Source organism: Gossypium hirsutum, chromosome D12 (assembly GCF_007990345.1).
Source record: "Gossypium hirsutum isolate 1008001.06 chromosome D12, Gossypium_hirsutum_v2.1, whole genome shotgun sequence".
NCBI lineage: Eukaryota > Viridiplantae > Streptophyta > Magnoliopsida > Malvales > Malvaceae > Gossypium > Gossypium hirsutum.
In genome coordinates, this window is record NC_053448.1 from 43,829,486 (window position 1) to 43,851,489 (window position 22,004).

Sequence of the window (22,004 nt, forward strand, 5' to 3'; positions counted from 1 at the left end):
CGCTATTCCCTTTAGACACGTAATTGCTGCTGCCTCTCCTCTGTCGACAGTAAATATGGCTTCCTATGGATCCTAAACCATGACATGTATTTCGACACGCATACTAACTCAGAAACGATGATCGGTTCCCGATTAGGTATATAATCATACCGATCTTCCCACATTTGTATATAGTACGACCAGAATCTCAATCAATCCGTATGCAATTGCCGTAGGTCAATTTTGTGATGATCATCAAACACCTCAAGTCCCACGGGAATCGGTTGTCTACATCCAAATTGTCGTAATACTTTGTCTGACTGGTGTATCTCCACGGTCGCATAGTTGACCAATGCAACTTTCACATGCCAAGCGTTTGGATTTTGGAGGTATTCATCTGGAATTACTGCCCGAATTGTCGGATCCTTGTATGGTGTCCATTGAAACTATATAAACATGATGCGTTTATTAGTTATATACATAGTACATAATACTAAATACTAAATACCAATCGACTAGCTCATGATGAAAATATCAATTTTATTTAATACTTACTTGTGCTTTCGACTGTTGGTCTAATAGAAGCCGTATATCTTCAAGTGAGGTAGGTAATCGAGCATAACTTGCCGGATGGTTCCACCTAATTAAATAAATTTTTAGCATACTATTATTTTTAAAATCTACGTAATAATTATAAAATCTAATATAAAATTTACCTCGTTATGAGTGAGAATGTATATGGGTGGTTCACTCGAGGACGTAAAAATGGAAAGCGAAACCGTGCCCATGACTGCAGTAGTGACAGGCAACCTCCGATTTTCACTTTACCTGATCGCGTCACCCCGCACATCTCCCTTTATAATGTCGCCAACACGGCAGAACCCCAACTCAATTCACCAGGTGATCTAAAATCAACGAGTTTCAGCAGCCATCTTAGATGTACGAGGTTCCGTGACAAGTCCGGCATCAGATAACCTCCAATTATCTGAAGAATGTATGCCCGAGCATATCAAATTCTTTCTACTTTAGTTGAATCATCATCCGAATCTGAAAATGTGTCTCGTAACCAGCCCATCTCGATCCGACCTCCGTTAATTTTCTCCGGAATAACGCCCAAAAGTGATAGTGCACTCTCCACATGGAAGATGAAATGTGTGCGTCTCGGGTCTCCACTCTCAATCAACGCACTGATAAGTTTCAGGCCCAACTTGCATCCCCGGCCTACCATCGTCACGTGCCAAAAACCCGCTTCCCGCAGGTAATTCTCTACCAACGGTGATGGAGGACTATGCATATTACGGATATATCATTCCAATATCTGATCTACAGACTTTTATAAAAAATAATAAATTAATAATTATTTAAAAATGTATAAATAAAAAATCTTAAATAATATTTAAAAAATAAATTTAACCCTTACCATTTTCATTTGTTCGACGGATATGTACTTGTTATCAAGACGAATCAATTCTTCGGCCATTGCTAAATTCGTACAAATTTTTAGGATTAAAAAAATAAAAAATTAGAATTTTTTAAAAATAATTAAAAAATAGGGATTTAAGAGAAATTTGAGAGGAAATTAAGCAAATTGAGATTAAATATGGATTTGAGAGAAATTTGGAAGCAAATTGAGAGCAAATTGAGAGGAAATTAAGATGTTGTTGAGAGAATAATAGATAAATGATTAATTTGTGAAAAAAAATGAAGGGGTGGGGGTTTTTATAGTTTTTTTTACCGTTGGGGGGTTCACCAACGGTCAAAAAAAGTCGTTGCACTGTTCACGCGCGGGGAAAACGCGTCCCTAGAGACGTGCTGATGTGGCAGGAAAAAGCGTCCACGTCAGCGTGCTTTCTGTCCACGTCGACAAAGCGCGCCCTTGAGGACGCGTTTTCCTGTCACATACCCTGACATCGCGCTGACGTGGACGCGTTTTCCCGGTATGGGCCCATTCTGGTAAATAATTATTTACCAGGACCATTTCGATAAATTTTAAAAAATAGGGATTTTTTTTGTAATTTGCCCATTATATTTAGGTTTAAGGGTAAAAAAATCCCTCAAATTTAAAAATAAAATAAAATTAAGCCCCTTTTTTTTCACTCAATTGAGTACTTGAACTTTTAAATGTATCAAAAAGGTCCTCCAATTTCTTCAACGAAAAGTAATTAAGCCCTTGCTCCTTTTTTTCACTCAATTGGGTACTTGAACTTTCAAAATGCATCAAAAAGACTCTCAAAATTTTTCAAAAAAGCAATTAAGCCCCTGCTCTTATTAAAAATTAGAAAAATTATTAAATAAAAAATTGTAAAATTTTATAAAAAAATCATAAAAAATTAACTACCCCTTGTCTTTTTTAATTAAAGTCATCACTTGTAGCAACACAGCGTGACATTTGACAGAAAATGATAAAAAAATAAAAATCAATAAAAATTATAGAAAAATTATAAAATGCTTCTTTCGATACTATAATTTTTATAAAAAAAATTACGAAAATTATATTTCTTTACATTTTGTATAATTTTCTTACGACTTTATAAAATTTTATAACTTTTTATATTTCTATATTTTTTATAATTTTTTACGATTTTTATAAAATTTTACAATTTTTTATATTTTTTAACGATTTTTATATATTTTTCTAGTTTTTAATAACTTTTTAATATTTGAATTTTTTAACTAAAATTTAATAATATTTATGGATTTTATTGATTTTAAATTTTTATAACTTTTTTTTTCTAATTTTTAATAAAAGCATGGGCTTAATTGCTTTTTTTGAAAAACTTTGAGGGTCTTTTTGATGCATTTTGAAAATTGAAGGACCCAATTGAGTGCAAAAAAAAACTAGGGGCCTAATTGTTTTTTTTAAAAAGGTTTGAGAGTCTTTTTGATGCATTTTGAAAGTTCAAGTACCAAAATGAATGTAAAAAAAAGGGCTTATTTAATTTTTTTTTTGAAAAAGTTCGAAGACTTCTTGCACCCTTAAGCCTCATATTTATAAATGATTAATCTAAACTCATTTTAGGTCTATACATATATATTTTAATTTTTAAAATATATATTATATTATTTTTAAATTATATATATTCGTTTATTACAATTTTATATGTAGATAACTTCACATTTTTTATTAATTACACTTTAATATTATATATAACTATATTTTTTGTGTTATAAATTATGTAATATGTAAAATTATTATAATATAATATATTACAAAATTAAAAAACAGTCGAATCATATTTTAAACAGATCTAGTATTTTTATTCAAATTCATTTTTAAATATAATATTTTTGCACAAACTTTCGAAATTCGAAAAAAACCTAACCATTGTTAACTAACATTGCGGCAACTCCATCATATAACGTATTATTCGAAATTCTCAATTTCTTTTTATCAATCGCATGATAAAAAGTATTTCTAACAACAAAGAAAATATTTCAACCAAAAATATTTTTTAAAGATTTTGTTTAAAACTAATATTTTATTCGTACCATTTTTTTAATAATATTATTTATTACCCTACTTGAAGTGCAAGTAATATTAGTTACGTATAATAATTACAGGTAGTTTAAATTTACCTACAATATAGACAATATTAGGTTTTTTTTTCTTGATTCATTTTAGGTAAAAAATATATGATAAAAGTCGATGAAATCAAAACTTGTATGTTGACCTGATGGTTAGGATGTTCACCGCTTTAGATATGACTTGAATTCGAATCGCGTTAGTCGTGTTGCTGTTAAGGCTTTACTTTCTCTTATAATTTAAAAAAATAAAAAAAAAATAAAAACCCTATCGGAAATATACCCAAACAAGTGGACTACTTGGACTGTTGATTTTATTATAATATTTGAATTGCTTTCATGAAAAAGAACATTTAAAATTCATGCCGCGCAATTAATAGGTAAACTACAAAAATAGTCACTTAGATTGCATTTTAGTTATTTGTATTTGAAATGTTATGTTTTAGCCACTTATGCTATTGTTTTGTTACGATGTGTTCATTCTATCATTAAGCTCCGTTACCTCCCTAACGGTGATCCTATATGGAAATTCATATGAGTTTTAAATGCCAACTTGGATGTCTTACGTGCCAATCCAAATGAAATATATTTAATTAAAAACTTATTTTCATCCCAGCAATTAAACATCCAAGTTGACATTTAAAACTCATTTGGATTGCCACGTAGGACTGTCGTTAAGGAGGTAACGGAGTTTAACAGTAGAGTGACCGCTTCGTAACAAAACGATAACTTAAGTGACTAAAATGTAATCTGAGGCAAACAAAAGTGACTACTTTTGTAGTTTACTCATAATTAATTTGATAATTATATAAAAATGCTGGAAAATGTTAACTTTTTTTTGGTTGAGAAAAATATTAATTACTAAGAGAAAAAAAGATATTAATTTGTTAACCCCCAAAAAAACTTTCTGGTGGGTTTAGTGGTTAATTATTATGGAATGAATGTTGTTTGGAGTAGTGTTTCTTAATCGTTATGGCTTGACCTCTCTTCAAAGCCAAGCTCTTTTGCTTGGTACTAGACCTGTCCATGGGCCGGGCGGCCCGGCCCGACCCGACGGCCCGCCTGAAATATGGGAGGGTTCGGGTAAAAATATAGGTTCGAAATATGGGTTTTGGCAAAAAAATGGGCCGGGCCTCGAGCACCACTTTTTTGGTTCGGGCCCGGCCCGGCCCGAATATAATAAAATATTTTTTATTTTTTAATTTTAAAATACTTTTAAAATTTTTTTATTTTTTTTATTTTTAAAATAATTTTTTAATGTTTATTAAAAATGGGCCAGGCCTGGGCAAAATTTCAGGCCCATATTTCGAGTCGGGCCAGGCCCGGGCCTAAGAGGCGGGCCGAAAATTTTTTCGGGCCCATGGACAGGTCTACTTGGTACTTTCTGTATAAATTCAATGATTTGGTAACAAATTTTCTCATATATGGTTAGGATGTGGTAGATATCTTTTGATAAATATAGTTCTAGTTATACTATGAATCCGCTTCTGAAGTTTAAATCTTTAAATTATTAGTAATATTTTAGTCTCCCTAATCCAAAATTAGGGGTTTTAACTCAGATTTTCTTATATTCAACTTCAACCAATGTATGCTTCTAAGTTATAACTCTCTTTCATCAATGGAAGTTTTATTTTATAAACATATATATTATTTTGTTATTTTCAGATTAATTCTATTTTTTTTAATACAATGCCTATAATTATCCGTAGCCCTTCCTCAACCTATATAAATAGGAGTAGGGGTGAACAAAATTTGATTCGATTCGAAAAAATTGAAAAAAAATTCAAATTTTGAGTTATTCGAATTATTTGAGTCAACTAAAATAACTCAATTCGAGTTTTGAGTTCGAGTCGAGTTGAATTTCACAATTCGAATAACTCGAATAATCCAAATAATAAATTGGTGTAAATACCCTTTTGATCCCTGTCAACTTTGAAAATAAACAAATTGGTCTCTCTCACAACAAAAGTTAGAAAAAAAATTCAAAATATTTATAAAATTTCAAATTTTATATTTTTTAAAAAATTATAAAAATTATAAAAAATTAAAAAATATAAAAAAAATTGAAAATTTTAAAAAAAATTCTAAAATAATAATTTTAGGACCTAATTAATGATTCAAATTTTCAAGTATCTTATTTTTTTTATTTTGCTTTGAATTTTTTTTAAATTTATGTGCTCTAACATGAAATTAGTTATATTTTAACTGTAATACCCAATTTTAGCCCGGGCTCGCATATGGAAACATAATTTTTGAGGATATGCAATCTTAGATATGATATGCAATCCTAGATATGATATGCAATCTTAGATATGATATATAATCTTAGATATGATATGCAATCTTAGAATATATGATTTTGTAATCTTAGAGATTTAATTTGTAGATACCCTTTAATCTCAGCCGTTGATGTAATTGATCTGTACCGTTGGATTTGGGGAGGCTCAACTATAAATAGAGGCCTCTCCCTTCATTGTTGAAAGAAAAGGAGGAAGAGGAATAAAAAAGAGAACGATTGGCAGTTTTTTAAAGGTGGCTTACTATTTTTTTTTCTTCCGATTATTTTTTTTATTTACGATTTTAAAAAGGTGGAGAAGGTGATACCACTGCGAATTATATTTATTTATTTTATTTAGCCCCTCCGCCTTTTAATGTTTTTGTAATTAAGTTTTTTTTTCTTAATTTACCCTTTTATTTATTTTTATTTCAATTGGGTCTAAGTTGAACGGCGTCGTTTTAGAGGAGAAGGGAAAATTTCCCTTCCAGCCCCTCTATGTAATTCGCGCGTTCAAATTAATCCTTTTACTTTTATTTATTTGCGGATTTACCCCTATTTTTTTACTTCCGACCCAATTTAGTCCTTTCTCATATTTTTCTTAAAATCAGTATTTCTAATTTTTTTATGAAATTATTATTATATGTATATATATAAATATGTTTCTTTTGCATGTATTTACACCTTAAAAAAACTAATATTTTTCGTATATTTTAGACACATGTTTTATTAATTTTGATATTATCTTAATTATTTTAAACTTATATATTTTCATGGATGTATGTATATTTTTTTTATTTATTTCAGTTATTTGTCTATTAATTTATGTTTACATATATTTTTTATTATCTTGTCCATTTATTTGATATTTTGCAGGCCATTATTTTACTTATTTGTTCATATATTTGCATTATTTCTATGCTATCGTAGTATTTATTTTTGCATTATATATTTAATGTAGCATAACATTACATTTTTTACTCGATTTTTAAAATCAAACTTTTTCAAAATGGATATTCTTTTAATTAAAATAAAAACTCATTATTGGGAATTCAACACGTTGTGTCCTAACGTATTGGATGTGACGCATTGATTTCTCGAAATGAAGATTTTTTTAAAAATCATGAAGGAAATATTCCGAGTTTGAGATTCTAAAGGAATTGTGCCCTAACGTATTGGGTGTGATTTCTTAAATCTTGGATAAGTGGATGTTCTTTTAAAGTAAAGGAAATATTCCGAGTTTGGGATTCTAAAGGGATCGTGCCCTAACGTATTGGGTGTGATTTCTTAAATCTTGGATGAGTGGATGTTCTTTTAAAGTTTTATTGTATAAGTATTCTGATCTAATTCATTTTGGGGGAAATTAGAATGTTGTGCCCTAACGTATTGGGTGTGGCATTTTTGCTTCTCTAAATTGAAAAGGGTCTTAATATGCAACGTTTTAAGTTTTTAAAGATTATATTTTTAAAATTTTCGACCTTAAGACATTAATTAATTAACTAGGTACCAATTTTTGGGCATAATGAGGGTGCTAATCCTTCCTCATGCGTAACCGACTCCCGGACCCGTTCTTCTAAAATTCGTAGACCAAAGTTGTTTTTAGGTGACCCAATCACACCTTAATAAGAGATTGGTGGCGACTCCCAACTTTCATTTTCTTTTTTTTTTAAGTCGACAACCTAAAATTTTTTGTTTTAAAAAAAATAGTTTCGACAGCTTGGCGACTCCGCTGGGGAATTTTTTAAGAGAGTCGACCCACAAAGTTGATTAATTTTTATCTTATGGTCGAGAAAATATTTAAAAAAAACTCATGACATCCTTTTGCATTCATTATCTTCTTGTTTAAATATTGTTTGCATTATACATTTCATGAGTTGAACAATGTTACCCTTTTAAGTGGGAGTGAGAAACTATACCTTCGTGAGGTTTTACCTCCGTGTAGGGTAGTAGATTGCTTTCGGGATACATCCGTACCTATGTCTTCGTGAGATTTTTCATCTCCGTGCAGCCATAGGGAAATGTATTTCCCTGAATTGAACTCGATCCATATGAGCCTATAATGGGTGAGGATTGAGGAATCTGCTGGTTCAGGTACCTTTACTCTAGAAGCCAAACTTCATATAATGAACCTTAGGAATCCACCCTAGGTAGAATTATATTATACCCTAGTAGATATCCAATTAGGGATCTTTACTATTTCTTGATTATATCTTGTGTTTCTATGTTATACTGACTTTTGGTGTTTTATTTGCATGACATGGCATTTCATTTCACGCATTGCATTGTTTCATATGCATTAATAAATATATTAAGGGATTCTAATTAATCAAAATTACTCATCAGTTAATCTGGAAACCAATTAAGCTATCAAACACTGCTACGGAACTCGATCCAAAACTAGAGACATGGACCAAAGGCTAGAACAGTTCCAGAAAGAAATGCAAGAGCAAATGAATGAGCAATTAGAAAAGATTCAACAAAAGATGATGGAAAAGATAATGGAATCTCAAGGGAGTATGATGGCTAAGTTGACTCAGTTATTGGCTGGAGGAGTTGACAAAGGAAAGGGATTGGTGCTCAACAATAAAGAATGTGACAATGAGGGACTTGTCTATCCTCTGGACTTTACACCCCAACAAGTTGAGATATACCCGCGTAGGTCCTCTGTTACCATTAATCCTCCGGGTGATGCTGCAACGCAAATGAATTTCAAGATGGGATCAGGCTCTAACCCCGGTGCCAATTTTGTTAATCCTGCTATTCCTGATTTTGATGAGACGACTAGAAAGGAAAAAATGAATGAGGAATTATCAAAACAGCTCGAGGAAAGGTATAAATGGTTGGAGGAAAAACTTAAAGTGATAGAAGGTACTGAGAGCTACCACGGAATTGATGCTAGAGAATTGAGCTTGGTTCCAGGTCTGGTACTTCCTCACAAGTTCAAAACACCAGAGTTCGAGAAGTATAATGGAACCAGTAGCCCTGAAGCACATATTACTATGTTCTGCAGGAGGATGACTGGATATGTTAATAATGACCAATTGCTGATACATTGCTTCCAGGATAGCCTCACGGGGGCAGCATCCAGGTGGTACAATCGATTGAACCGTACCCAAATTAATTCATGGAGAGATCTAGCGCAGGCATTCTTGAAACAGTACAGCCATGTGACTGACATGGTACCTAATAGAATTACTCTGCAGAACATGGAGAAGAAGCCTGGTGAAAGTTTCAGGCAGTACGCACAGAGATGGAGGGAGGTTGCTGTCCAAGTTCAGCCATCTCTTCTAGAAAGAGAGATGACGATGCTTTTCGTTAATACATTGAAAGCCTCATTCATCACACATATGTTAGGGAGTGCAACAAAAAGCTTTTCTGACAAAATCATGAATGGTGAAATGATTGAAAGCGCCATAAGGAGCGGAAAGATTGATACTGGAGGAAATAACAGAAGGCAAGCCTCAAAAGAAAAGGGAAATGAGGTAAACATCGTGAATACGTACGAAAAATCGATTGCTAATCAACAGGGTTCATCAAGACAAGAATTAGGTGTGAAGCCAGGTACTGAAAAGCTCCAGTTCACGCCAATTCCAATGTCGTACAATGAGCTGTATCAAAGCTTATTCAATGCGCATGTTGTTGCTCCTTTACATGTGAAGCCTCCACAGCCCCCGTATCCCAAATGGTATGATGCAAGTGCACAATGTGATTATCATGCAGGAATTACTGGGCATTCCATAGAAAATTGCATTACCCTCAAAAAGCTAGTTGAAAAATTCATCAACATGGGTATTGTCAAGATAGATGGTTCATCTAGTACCCAGTCATGATTGAATATGAAAGGGTGTCGAGAAGTGTTCACGATGAAACAACTGAAGAAGAGACCTTGTCAGATTTTTGCCCTTATAGGCTTAGGAGTGTTTTAAATAATTTGACTGCAGAAGAAGCCCCTGTAGTATTTAGAGATTACTCAGAGTAATGTTCAAAACACACTTGTTGCCTTCAGCCTAGAGGCAATAAGAATTAATTTATGAAATAGGCTAATGTCTGAACGTCGTTATTCTAATAAAATACATCTTTGCATTTATTTTTTAAGCCAATATTCTTTTCGAATAATTATACTTTCATTCTTTCGGATCTTCTTCCATATTATTCTTTTATTCATCCATAATTGTACAAATGATTATTCATACATTCTTTTGTATATTCTTTGGTATTTACTGTGGGTCCCCAGATATCAATGACATGAGTGATGCTGTTACGGACTGAGAAGTTCCTTTTGAGTGGGATTTGTGTTTAGAGGGATCTCATTACTTTAAAGATGACACAGATTGTAGCCTATTTTTAGACTTGCTGAGGATTGTAGAACAGGAATGAAATCTTACTTCATGAGGGGAGAATGGAGATTGTGACTTTAAGATTGCGTGCATAACCGAAGAAATGAAGCATGACCTTGTTGAGTTACTTCAAAGAGTTCAAAGATGTCTTTATATGGTTATATCAGGATATGCTTGAGTAAACACCGACATTGTAATTGGAACAACAATACGATATCAAGAATTTATAGTATGTTCAAGATTAATATCATGAACGATGCATTTAGAATTCTTTGTCGGGGCAATGCCTTCTCCTTTGGCTCATCATGGTTTAGCCTGTCGAAGTCAAGTTGCCATTTCTCCGTTGTTGGATTTCATCCTAATTGAAGAGGAAGATCCAAAGTTTTCGTCATAATTAAATTTTGCCCAAAAGGCTCTATGAAAGAAATTTGATCACAAAGAAGATCTTACATCGGTGCTGATCGAAAGGGATAACGAGAACTTATCTAATCCTATGAGTTCAGATAAAAAAAACAAAAAACAAAAACAAAAACAAAAAAATGAAAGTGAAAGAAAAAAGAAAAGAAAATGGAGAGGCCAAAGTGAAAACCCGCAAAAGGCACTTTGAGACCAAAGGGGATTTAAGTTGAAAACCCGAAAAGGGCGGCTCAAATATTGATCAGAATGGGGCACGAGGTGATTAAAGCAACTCAAAGTTTAACCAGATTGGGGCATGTGGTGATCTTGTTATACCTGAATTATCAGGAAAAGGTAGGCAACATCTTGGGGCATTGGCAGAGTACTGTGGATCACCTAAACACATGTCAAACTCAGAAGGATCTTTAAAAAGTTTGTACAGAGAAGTTCAAGCTGCGATATCTGGGGCACCCAATATTCATACTGAATTTTTTATTCTTGGAATACTTCATTCTTTTCCAAGATACACATTCCAAATCAATTTCTTTGCTATCATTGTTTACTATTTTTGATAATCTATTCCTTTCGAGCTATGCTCAGAACCAATTGTATTCTCATCCATTGTTATACCCTTTTTGCAAGCATGTTGCATTAGAATAATAATTAATGGACTAATGAAACTTTCACGAAGGAGGTTTTGCATATTACTCTAGGAGTTTCTAAATAATACAAGAGCCTGAAACAGGACTATTATTTAGAACGCACCGGGTTTAAAGGTTGGAAATCTGAAAAGGAACAGTCTAAACTAGGACTTTCTCTTTAGATTTTGCTGTCAAAAACATTGGATGTCGTGTTGATAACAAAGCCTAAATCAAACAAGCAAGTAATGATCACCAGGAGGTTACCTCGGGGAAGAGAGCATTTATTTGCGCATGAGCCTTTGGTACGATACCCTGGGAATAGTGTAAAGGACCATAAAGATTTAGATCATGTATCCTTGAATTGTGATAGGAAAGGATTGAGGAAAGCCACGTATTTTAGTGGGAGAACGATGGTATGAATTTTTGGGCCCCAATGGATTAAACTTGAAGGGCAACCTGACTAAAGGTTTCTTCAGAAAAGCCAGTCAAGTAAGAAGGCGTTGTAGCACGTTAGTCACAAAGCCTTAATAAACTTCGAGTAATGACAATCTAAGCGGGATCATTCTCGGAAAAATAAAATTTTGCATTCATGCATTTGATGCATTTTGATCATGCCATTCTAATCATTAGGCATAATTAAGTTCATTATACAGGTCATGCTCCCCAGAGAACAGATCAGTGAAAGAACAGATCTTGTCTTCCTGCATCGACAGCGAAGCAGATCGAAAACAAAACCTTGCCTTCCTCGTTTGTAGTCGAGCAGATCGAAGATGGTGGATTTTACCTCCCTGTGGTTATAGTGGAGTACATTGAAGCCAGTAATTCTACTTCCCTGGGCAGCAGTAGAATAGATTGAAGATTTCAGATCTTATCTCCCTAAGCAGTAGTGGAGTAGATCGAAGATGGCGGATTTTACCTCCCTGTGGTTATAGTGGAGTACATTGAAGCTAGTAATTCTACTTCCCTGGGCAGTAGTGGAATAGATTAAAGATAGCAGATCTTGCCTTCCTGCATTGACAGCGAAACAGATCGAAGATGGCGGATTTTACCTCCCTGTGGTTATAGTGGAGTACATTGAAGCCAATAATTCTACTTCCCTGGGTAGCAGTGGAATAGATTGAAGATTTCAGATCTTATCTCCCTAAGCAGTAGTGGAGCAGATCGAAGATGACGGATTTTACCTCCCTGTGGTTATAGTGGAGTACATTGAAGCCAGTAATTCTACTTCCTTGGGCAACAGTGGAATAGATTGAAGATTTCAGATCTTATCTCCCTAAGCAGTAGTGGAGCAGATCGAAGATGGTGGATTTTACCTCCCTGTGGTTACAGTGGAGTACATTGAAGTCAGTAATTCTATCTCCCTGGTCAGCAGTGGAATAGGTTGAAGATTGTAAGTCTTATCTCCCTGCAGTTGCAGTGGAATAGATTGAAGCACTAGCTCCTATACTTCTGAAGATGCAGTAGGAAGGAATGAGGCTACTTGAAGAAGAAGAGTTTCATGTTCCAGCAAGACTGGGCAAAATTGGGCATTTTAAAGTCTTTGCTCCGTTCCTGTTACACGACAACGAGCAAAGAGGGGCAGCTGTAATACCCAATTTTAGCCCGGGCTCGCATATGGAAACATAATTTTTGAGGATATGCAATCTTAGATATGATATGCAATCTTAGATATGATATATAATCTTAGATATGATATGCAATCTTAGAATATATGATTTTGTAATCTTAGAGATTTAATTTGTAAATACCCTTTAATCTCAGCCGTTGATGTAATTGATCTGTACTGTTGGATTTTGGGAGGCTCAACTATAAATAGAGGCCTCTCCCTTCATTGTTGAAAGAAAAGGAGGAAGATGAATAAAAAAGAGAACGATTGGCAGTTTTTTAAAGGTGACTTACTATTTTTTTCTTCCGATTATTATTATTTATTTACGATTTTAAAAAGGCGGAGAAGGTGATACCACTGCGAATTTTATTTATTTATTTTATTTAGCCCCTCCGCCTTTTAATGTTTTTGTAATTAAGTTTTTTTTTCTTAATTTACCCTTTTATTTATTTTTATTTCAATTGGGTCTAAGTTGAACGGCGTTGTTTTAGAGGAGAAGGGAAAATTTCCCTTCCAGCCCCTCTATGTAATTCACGCGTTCAAATTAATCCTTTTACTTTTATTTATTTGCGGATTTACCCTTGTTTTTTTACTTCCGACCCAATTTAGTCCTTTCTCATATTTTTCTTAAAATCAGTATTTCTAATTTTTTTATGAAATTATTATTATTATATGTATATATATAAATATGTTTCTTTTGCATGTATTTACACCTTAAAAAAACTAATATTTTTCGTATATTTTAGACACATGTTTTATTAATTTTGATATTATCTTAATTATTTTAAACTTATATATTTTCATGGATGTATGTATATATTTTTTATTTATTTCAGTTATTTGTCTATTAATTTATGTTTACATATATTTTTTATTATCTTGTCCATTTATTTGATATTTTGCAGGCCATTATTTTACTTATTTGTTCATATATTTGCATTATTTCTATGCCATCGTAGTATTTATTATTGCATTATATATTTAATATAGCATAACATTACATTTTTTACTCGATTTTTAAAATCAAACTTTTTCAAAATGGATATTCTTTTAATTAAAATAAAAACTCATTATTGGGAATTCAACACGTTGTGTCCTAACGTATTGGATGTGACGCATTGATTTCTCGAAATGAATATTTTTTTTAAAAATCATGAAGGAAATATTCCGAGTTTGAGATTCTAAAGGAATTGTGCCCTAACATATTGGGTGTGATTTCTTAAATCTTGGATAAGTGGATGTTCTTTTAAAGTAAAGGAAATATTCCAAGTTTAGGATTCTAAAGGGATCATGCCCTAACGTATTGGGTGTGATTTCTTAAATCTTGGATGAGTGGATGTTCTTTTAAAGTTTTATTGTATAAGTATTCTGATCTAATTCATTTTGGGGGAAATTAGAATGTTGTGCCCTAACGTATTGGGTGTGGCATTTTTGCTTCTCTAAATTGAAAAGGGTCTTAATATGCAACGTTTTAAGTTTTTAAAGATTATATTTTTAAAATTTTCGACCTTAAGACATTAATTAATTAACTATGTACCAATTTTTGGGCGTAATGAGGGTGCTAATCCTTCCTCATACGTAATCGACTCCCGGACCCGTTCTTCTAAAATTCGTAGACCAAAGTCGTTTTTAGGTGACCCAATCACACCTTAATAAAAGATTGGTGGCGACTCCCAACTTTCATTTTCTTTTTTTTTAAGTCGACAACCTAAAATTTATTGTTTTCAAAAAAAATGGTTTCGACAGTAACAATGTTTTTATTTGACATGTTTAATTTTTTTTAATTTAACTCGAACAATTTCACTTGATTCAAAAATTTTCAAATTATGTTAGGATGATAAAATAGGATTTGTGAACTCAAAATTTTTTTACTTGATTTGATCAAACGCTCACCCTTAAATAGGAGGATATTGCGCTTTAGCGCACTCAAACCCATGTTCTCCTGCATAAGCAATAATACTCATGTCAATTAAGCTAATACTCAAACATCAATTCTATTATTTATTTTCATTTTAAAATGATAACAATAATAAAAATTGGACGTAAATCTCTTTTTGTTTAAAGAATTACAAACGGTGAAATCTTAATAAATAAATAAAATGTGTCAGTGGTAACATGGGACTTTTGCACTTTCAAAAACATCACTCCTTCCCACCTTTTTTATGAAAATAAAAATTATTTTAACTAATGTTATGTGACATATTACTGCGCCCATAAATAAAATTCAGAATTAAAAACTAAAATATTCAAGTGATTAATATATTTTTTTTCCTTAAAGGCAACATGTGGGCATGGCATGTAATGATCAAAAAGTTGAGTCCCATTACATTACATTACCAATTGCCATTGTTTAGCCCAAAGTTTCCACCTTTATAAATACCATACAATTCCCCTTCATTAGCCTTTGTACCATAAACAATAACCCACTTTCAATTTCAGAAAAACGAAAATGGGTATTGGCAGCCTCACATTGCCTTCACCACCTCAATTCGTTATCCTCTCCCTTCTTCTCTTGTGTGCTTTTGGTGAAGCCGTTGATCCATTTGCTTGTGACCCGAAAGATGCGGTGACGGCTGGTTTTCCTTTTTGCAAGGTTTCGATGCCGATGTCGGATAGAGTGAATGACCTTGTAGGGAGGTTGACGTTGCAAGAAAAAGTAAGGTTGTTGATAAACGGTGCGGCACCAATTCCACGGTTGGGGATCAAAGGGTATGAATGGTGGTCGGAAGCTCTTCATGGGGTCTCTGATGTGGGTCCTGGGACTAAGTTCGGTGGGGCATTCCCTGGTGCTACTAGCTTCCCTCAAGTAATCTCGACTGCTGCTTCTTTCAATGCTACGTTATGGGAAGCTATTGGACGAGTAAGTTCTTTTTTTTTTTGTCATCTTAAAGATTAAAAAAATTAAAATAATATTGTTGATTACTTTTCACTCTCTCCTAAGTAGTGATATCTATATATTTATATGATATAAATATTATTAATTGATATGACATGTTAGGTAAATTTTATGCATATATACGTATTTATAAGGTCTTATACATATATAATTTTACAAAAAAATAAACTCAGTAAATTCATTACAATTCAACTCAATTCAATTAAGTTTTAGACCGGTAATGATAATTATATTTAATTGGACTTTTATATCATTGGGTATATGTAGAATTATTTTAGGGAAAAAAGGTGACAAGTGGATTGAATGATAGTTTTATGAGCCATTGAGAAGTTAACTTTGTATGACATAGCCTCTACTATTAGACTGGTAGATATGTCAGCTTTGTCAACTGTGGATTTAAAAAATTGCAGTATGCTTCATTTCTTTTTATATTTCATTATACTTCGACAGATAGTCATACCTCAGCATTATTAGATGAAGTAATGTTATCCATAAAGCTATCATCATCTTCTAAATTTGATGATTAAGTCCTAATTTAATTAGTGTGTATTATTATCTATATAAGAAGATGTAAATTTAAATATGTTAAAGTGTATTATCTTTCTATTTATAAATTAAGAGTTATAAATAATTTTAAGAACAAATATGATCATATACTAAATTTTTAAATATGTATTAGATATTTGTGTTTCACACTTGATACAAATAGATTAAAGATTATAAACGTCCTGGCTAGCTTTATGCTTTTCTTGAACTCCAAGACAAAGAAGGTAAGATCCATGTCTCGCAATTTGCTCATTTCACAGTGTTATGATTGGTTCACAAAATCATCAAGTGGAATCATTATTATTGGATAGCATTCCAGGCAACTTGCAAGCGTAATTTTACCACAAAAATAATATAAATAATTAATGTGTTTTATGGGATGGGCGGCGGCAGGTGGTGTCGGATGAGGCAAGGGCTATGTACAACGGTGGATCAGCTGGACTCACGTATTGGAGCCCGAATGTCAACATATTTAGGGACCCACGGTGGGGCCGTGGACAGGAGACGCCTGGTGAAGATCCGGTTCTGGCCGGTACATATGCAGCCTATTACGTGAAGGGATTACAGGGAAATGACGGTGATAGGTTGAAAGTGGCGGCGTGTTGTAAGCACTTCACTGCCTATGATCTCGATAACTGGAATGGTGTTGATAGGTTCCACTTTAATGCTCAGGTCAGTTCACTTTTTGGTAAAATCTGATAAAAGGTCCCTCTTGCAAAACTATAAGGGCAAGGATTAAAGTGATCCATTTAATTTGATAAGATTCTTACAATATAAGGATCTGTGAAGCAATTTTACTGTTAAGCTTTTTTACTAGGATATGTACTTTATTAGTTTTCTAACTTTCATATGATATTGATGGGTGTAGTGCAATTATGGACTGGGGGTATGGATATTGTAAATAGTGACCATTAATTTTTAGTGATAAGATCACCTTGGAAATTGTAGCCGTAGTTTTGAAGATGTAGGTGAATGGGGCCAAACTTGGGATTTTACCAGCTGGAATAATCAATTTTCTCCTCAACCACCTTGTTTCATTTTTGTTTTTTTTATTTATTATAATTTAATTTTTACTAATATTGTTAAATTTTAAATTGAAACGGGATGAAACGGAAATGAATGTATCTAATACCTACGGAGATAATGATGATTTTCAATATTATAATTCATTAATAAAACGAAATAAATGGTGGAGTAAAACGTAGCATTTATAACGCAATAAGATCATGAATTTAAATAAAGAAAGCTGAAATATGGACCACAAAGGATGGCATATTCTCGACTGTCTAAATTAAATCTTTGTCTGATATCATTTAAATATATTAAATCTTTTTATCCAAATGCTCTGCTTTTGTCCGGTTCCTTCCAGAAAAAAACTTCAGACAATGAAACAAAGGGAAAGATTTATAATAATAAAATAAGACAGGCTTGTTCGATTCTCACGTGGGTTCTCACACGTTTATGCAGGTAAGCAAACAAGACATAGAGGACACATTTGATGTACCCTTCAAAATGTGTGTACAAGATGGCAATGTAGCCAGTGTAATGTGCTCTTACAATGAAGTTAATGGTGTCCCTACCTGTGCCGATCCTAATCTCCTGCGAAACACGGTACGAGGTCAATGGAAACTCGATGGGTAAGTCAACCATTTTAAGACAGATCAGTTTAATGATCCCTGTTTTTCATGTTGGTCTGGTTTTTACAGGTACATTGTTTCAGACTGTGATTCAGTTGGTGTGTTTTATAATACCCAACATTACACAACAACACCGGAACAAGCAGCTGCTGATGCCATTAAAGCTGGTTTGGATTTGGATTGTGGACCATTTTTGGCACAACATAGTGAAGATGCTGTGAAGCAAGGGTTGTTGAATGAGGTTGATATTAATAATGCTTTAGTTAACACCCTTAGAGTTCAAATGAGACTCGGTATGTTCGACGGTGAGCCGTCTGTGCAACCGTTTGGGAAGTTAGGACCGAAAGACGTGTGCACTCCTTCGAACCAAGAGCTAGCGTTGGAAGCTGCGAGACAGGGGATTGTTTTGCTTAAAAACAGCGGTGTTTCGTTGCCTTTGTCTCATCGACGTCACCGAACGGTTGCCGTTATCGGGCCTAATTCCGATGCTACTGTTAGCATGATTGGAAACTATGCGGGTACACCATTATGATAATGATTTTGTTTCCTTTTGTTGTTAATGGGATATGGACAATTGAACTTATGTATTAATGTTTAATGATTAGGTGTTGCTTGTGGATACACTTCTCCTTTGCAAGGAATAGGGAGCTATGTGAAAACGATTCACCAACTCGGATGTGCCAATGTTGCTTGTCGAGATGACAAGTTATTTAGTGCCGCGATTGATGCTGCTCGTCAAGCAGACGCGACGGTTCTAGTAATGGGGCTCGATCAATCGATTGAAGCCGAATTCAGAGATAGAACAGGGTTGCTTTTGCCAGGGCGCCAACAGGAACTTGTTTCAAAAGTAGCCAAGGCTTCCAAGGGTCCGACGGTTCTGGTTTTAATGTCAGGTGGGCCTATCGATGTTTCTTTCGCTAAAAATGACCCTCGTATTGGTGCCATTTTGTGGGCTGGTTATCCAGGCCAAGCAGGAGGGGCCGCTATAGCCGATGTATTGTATGGTACAACCAATCCAGGGGGAAAGTTGCCTATGACATGGTACCCACAAGATTATGTTTCAAATTTGGCAATGACGGACATGGCCATGCGTTCGAGTCGGCGTAGGAATTATCCTGGAAGAACTTATAGGTTCTACAAAGGTCCCGTAGTGTACCCATTTGGCCACGGATTGAGTTACACCAACTTCGTACACACCATTGTTAATGCACCACATGTTGTCACAGTCCCTCTAGACGGCCACCGCCGTTCAGGAAATGCAACCGTTTTAGGGAAGGCAATCAAAGTTAACCATGCAAGATGCAACAAGCTATCATTAGGTCTTCAAGTAAACGTGAAGAATACCGGATCCAAGGACGGTACTCATACAATGCTAGTATTCTCGACTCCGCCTGCAGGGCACTGGGCTCCTTCGAAACAGCTGGTGGCTTTTGCGAAAGTGTATGTTCCGGCAAGGTCCGAACAACAAGTAGGGATCAGTATCCATGTGTGCAAGTTTCTAAGTGTCGTGGACCGATCAGGGGTTCGAAGAATCCCGATCGGTTTACACCGTATACATATTGGTGACGTTAAGCATTCGGTATCCCTTGAGGCTGCAACTTTAGGGGTATGATCAAATCATAGGCAAAACGAGTATGCGATTGCTAAACAATAGCAAAATTCATTTCCTTATGTCACCATTAATATTGTGGAGTATGGGAAAGGAACATAATTGTTTCTTAGAAAGGAAGCTTTGTACTTTTGTGATTGGAGAGAACTTAATTGTATGTGGAAGAAGCATAAACCGAAAGTGGTTGTCTCTACCAATTACATTTAATTGAATCAAATTTAAAAGTAATTTGTTATTGATTTTAGTAATTTCGAGTTTGGATTATTTTTGTTGTTTAAGTTTCATTGCATGTTGGAGTGTGTTGGGGTTTGGATAATTTTGGATTTGAATTATTTTAAGTTAAATAAATTAACTTTGAATTATTTTGGATTTAAGCGAGTTTGGATTTGAGTTGAACAAATTAATCCAGTTTTCGATTAATTATATTAGTTTAGTTTTAGATTAATTCGAATTTCGACTAATTTACGGTTAAATCAGTGATCAAAATGAGTGGATCTATTATGTTTTTCTAAAAGGGATAATTATTAAAATTATATATGAAATTTAGTTCAAAATGCAATTTAATACATGAATATTGATTTTATGATATACATTTAAAAAATATATCAATTTATTTTTATAATTAGATAAGTAATATTATTTGTATATAAAATATGCAAACATACATAATCTTATACCAATAATGATGAAAATAAATTGTGAAAATCAAATCAAAATATCATGTATAAAAATTGCAAAAAATCAACAAATTTCGATAAAATTACTATGCAGGATCTTGTACTAGGATTCAAATTGTATTTTGTCACCTTTACTTAAAAAATGAACAAATAAGTCCTTATACATTAGATCAAAAAGCATAATGCTCTTTTCTATTAAAAATTTCATTAAAAATAGGTGTGACTGACGGAATAACTAGACAATTACACATGGCATGCCACGTGTACCTTATTCTAACATACAACTACTAGTTTTTAACAGTAGAAATGAATGACCTTTTTAACAGAATGATCAATTTACTCTTTAATTTACTAATTTACTTATTAAGTAGTGAAAGCAAAATACAACATGACTTCGTATACATATATCTAGGTTTCCATATAAAGAAGCAAGCCCATTAATGTAGTCAACAAAGAGCCCTGTTAGCGTTTGTCCTAATAATTTATTATCAATGGGTCCATATTACTCAGCCCCAACCCACAATGTTATATTACAAACTTCAAGAGCCTCAAAATGTGGGTTTCATGATCTTGCCTATGAACTCCATAGTAACCCAATAATGCACAAAGAAAAATGGTGACACTGCCCTTGCACGCTTCCTTGTATACCCATAAAATTGAAAGAAAAATCTTCCATGCTATTTTCGGCTTCATGCCAATACTTTGCGGACCCTCTCATTTGAATTTCAATTCAACGCCACTTTCATTGATTTACAGTGTAGTGGACATTATTGAGCTTCATGTCATTTCACATTAGCTGGTTTCTTTCATCAATGATTTCAGTGAATGTTGTTTTGGATGGGCATAGGTCAGCAATTCTAAAAGTCTTATCAATTTTAAATGATATTGTGCTACTTGTATTGCTGTAATAACAAAAAATTTGACCCTAAATTTTTTTTTTAAATGTCATGTTTCCATGTGCATCGTGTTCACAATGACTGGTTTTCTGCCACATAAAAGACATGGAAGAGCAGCTAGTATGGGTCTGGTTTTTTGACATTTTTGAAACATTTTTTGGGTTTTAGTGGTGGATGATTCAAACCCTTAAAACCCATTTCTTTTTCTACATCATCACCCCTTTGGCATGATTAGGGATGACAACGGGGTGATTCGGGTCGGACTTTTTACTATCTCAATCCTCATTCGATGTACTACTCATATGTCTCGAACCCGCCTTGAAAAAGAAAGTAAGTACTCAACCCTGAACCACCCCAATAAGCAAAACTTCCACATTTTGGACACAATTTTTTAATAATTTTTAATTTTTTTCTTATCTAATATAGTGTTGTGCATGTGAACTATAATTTTTATTTTTTTTCTCATTAAATTGTCTTTATATTTGATTTAGGTAACACTTTCAAACCGTGAGTAACTTGTGAAAATAAAAGAAAATAATTAAAAAGTCTTGCACAGGAGAAGAATATACAAAGGGAGAGGCACAAATAATAGAGATTAGGTTCTAATATTGGGTTTTTTTTCTAAATCCAACCCCTACCAACCCAATTATTAAAAAAATATTTATTTGATTCACCTCGAACCCGATTTTAAAATCTGAAAAGAAATCAGATCCAATCCATTTGGATAGCATCGGAACACGTCGGGTACAATTTTTTTGTCATCCCTCGGTCAGACATAAAATGAAACCATGTTATTATGTTGATGGTGGATTTCAGGGGTGGAGACCCCCTTACATTGAAAAATATAACACATGATAATTCAATGGCACTCGTTACGAACCAGAGAGAATAATTCTAATTTCATCTCGTGTTTATTATAAATTTTTGGATAAATTGTACAATTAGTCATCCAATCATTAAGTATTTTTGTTTTTAGTCACTAAACAG

The 22,004-nt window shown here is 33.6% G+C and overlaps 1 protein-coding gene across 1 annotated transcript; it reads left to right on the plus strand.

Annotated features, from left to right (window-relative positions):
• The first annotated feature begins 15,111 nt into the window (after window positions 1-15,111).
• On the plus strand, window positions 15,112-19,688 carry LOC107946033 (probable beta-D-xylosidase 2). The gene is made up of 5 exons (XM_016880213.2): window positions 15,112-15,616; window positions 16,592-16,870; window positions 17,666-17,835; window positions 17,905-18,353; window positions 18,441-19,688. The coding sequence occupies exons 1-5, from the start codon at window positions 15,206-15,208 to the stop codon at window positions 19,445-19,447; spliced, it is 2,316 nt and encodes a 771-aa protein (XP_016735702.2). The 5' UTR covers window positions 15,112-15,205; the 3' UTR covers window positions 19,448-19,688.
• Window positions 19,689-22,004: the final 2,316 nt, after the last annotated feature.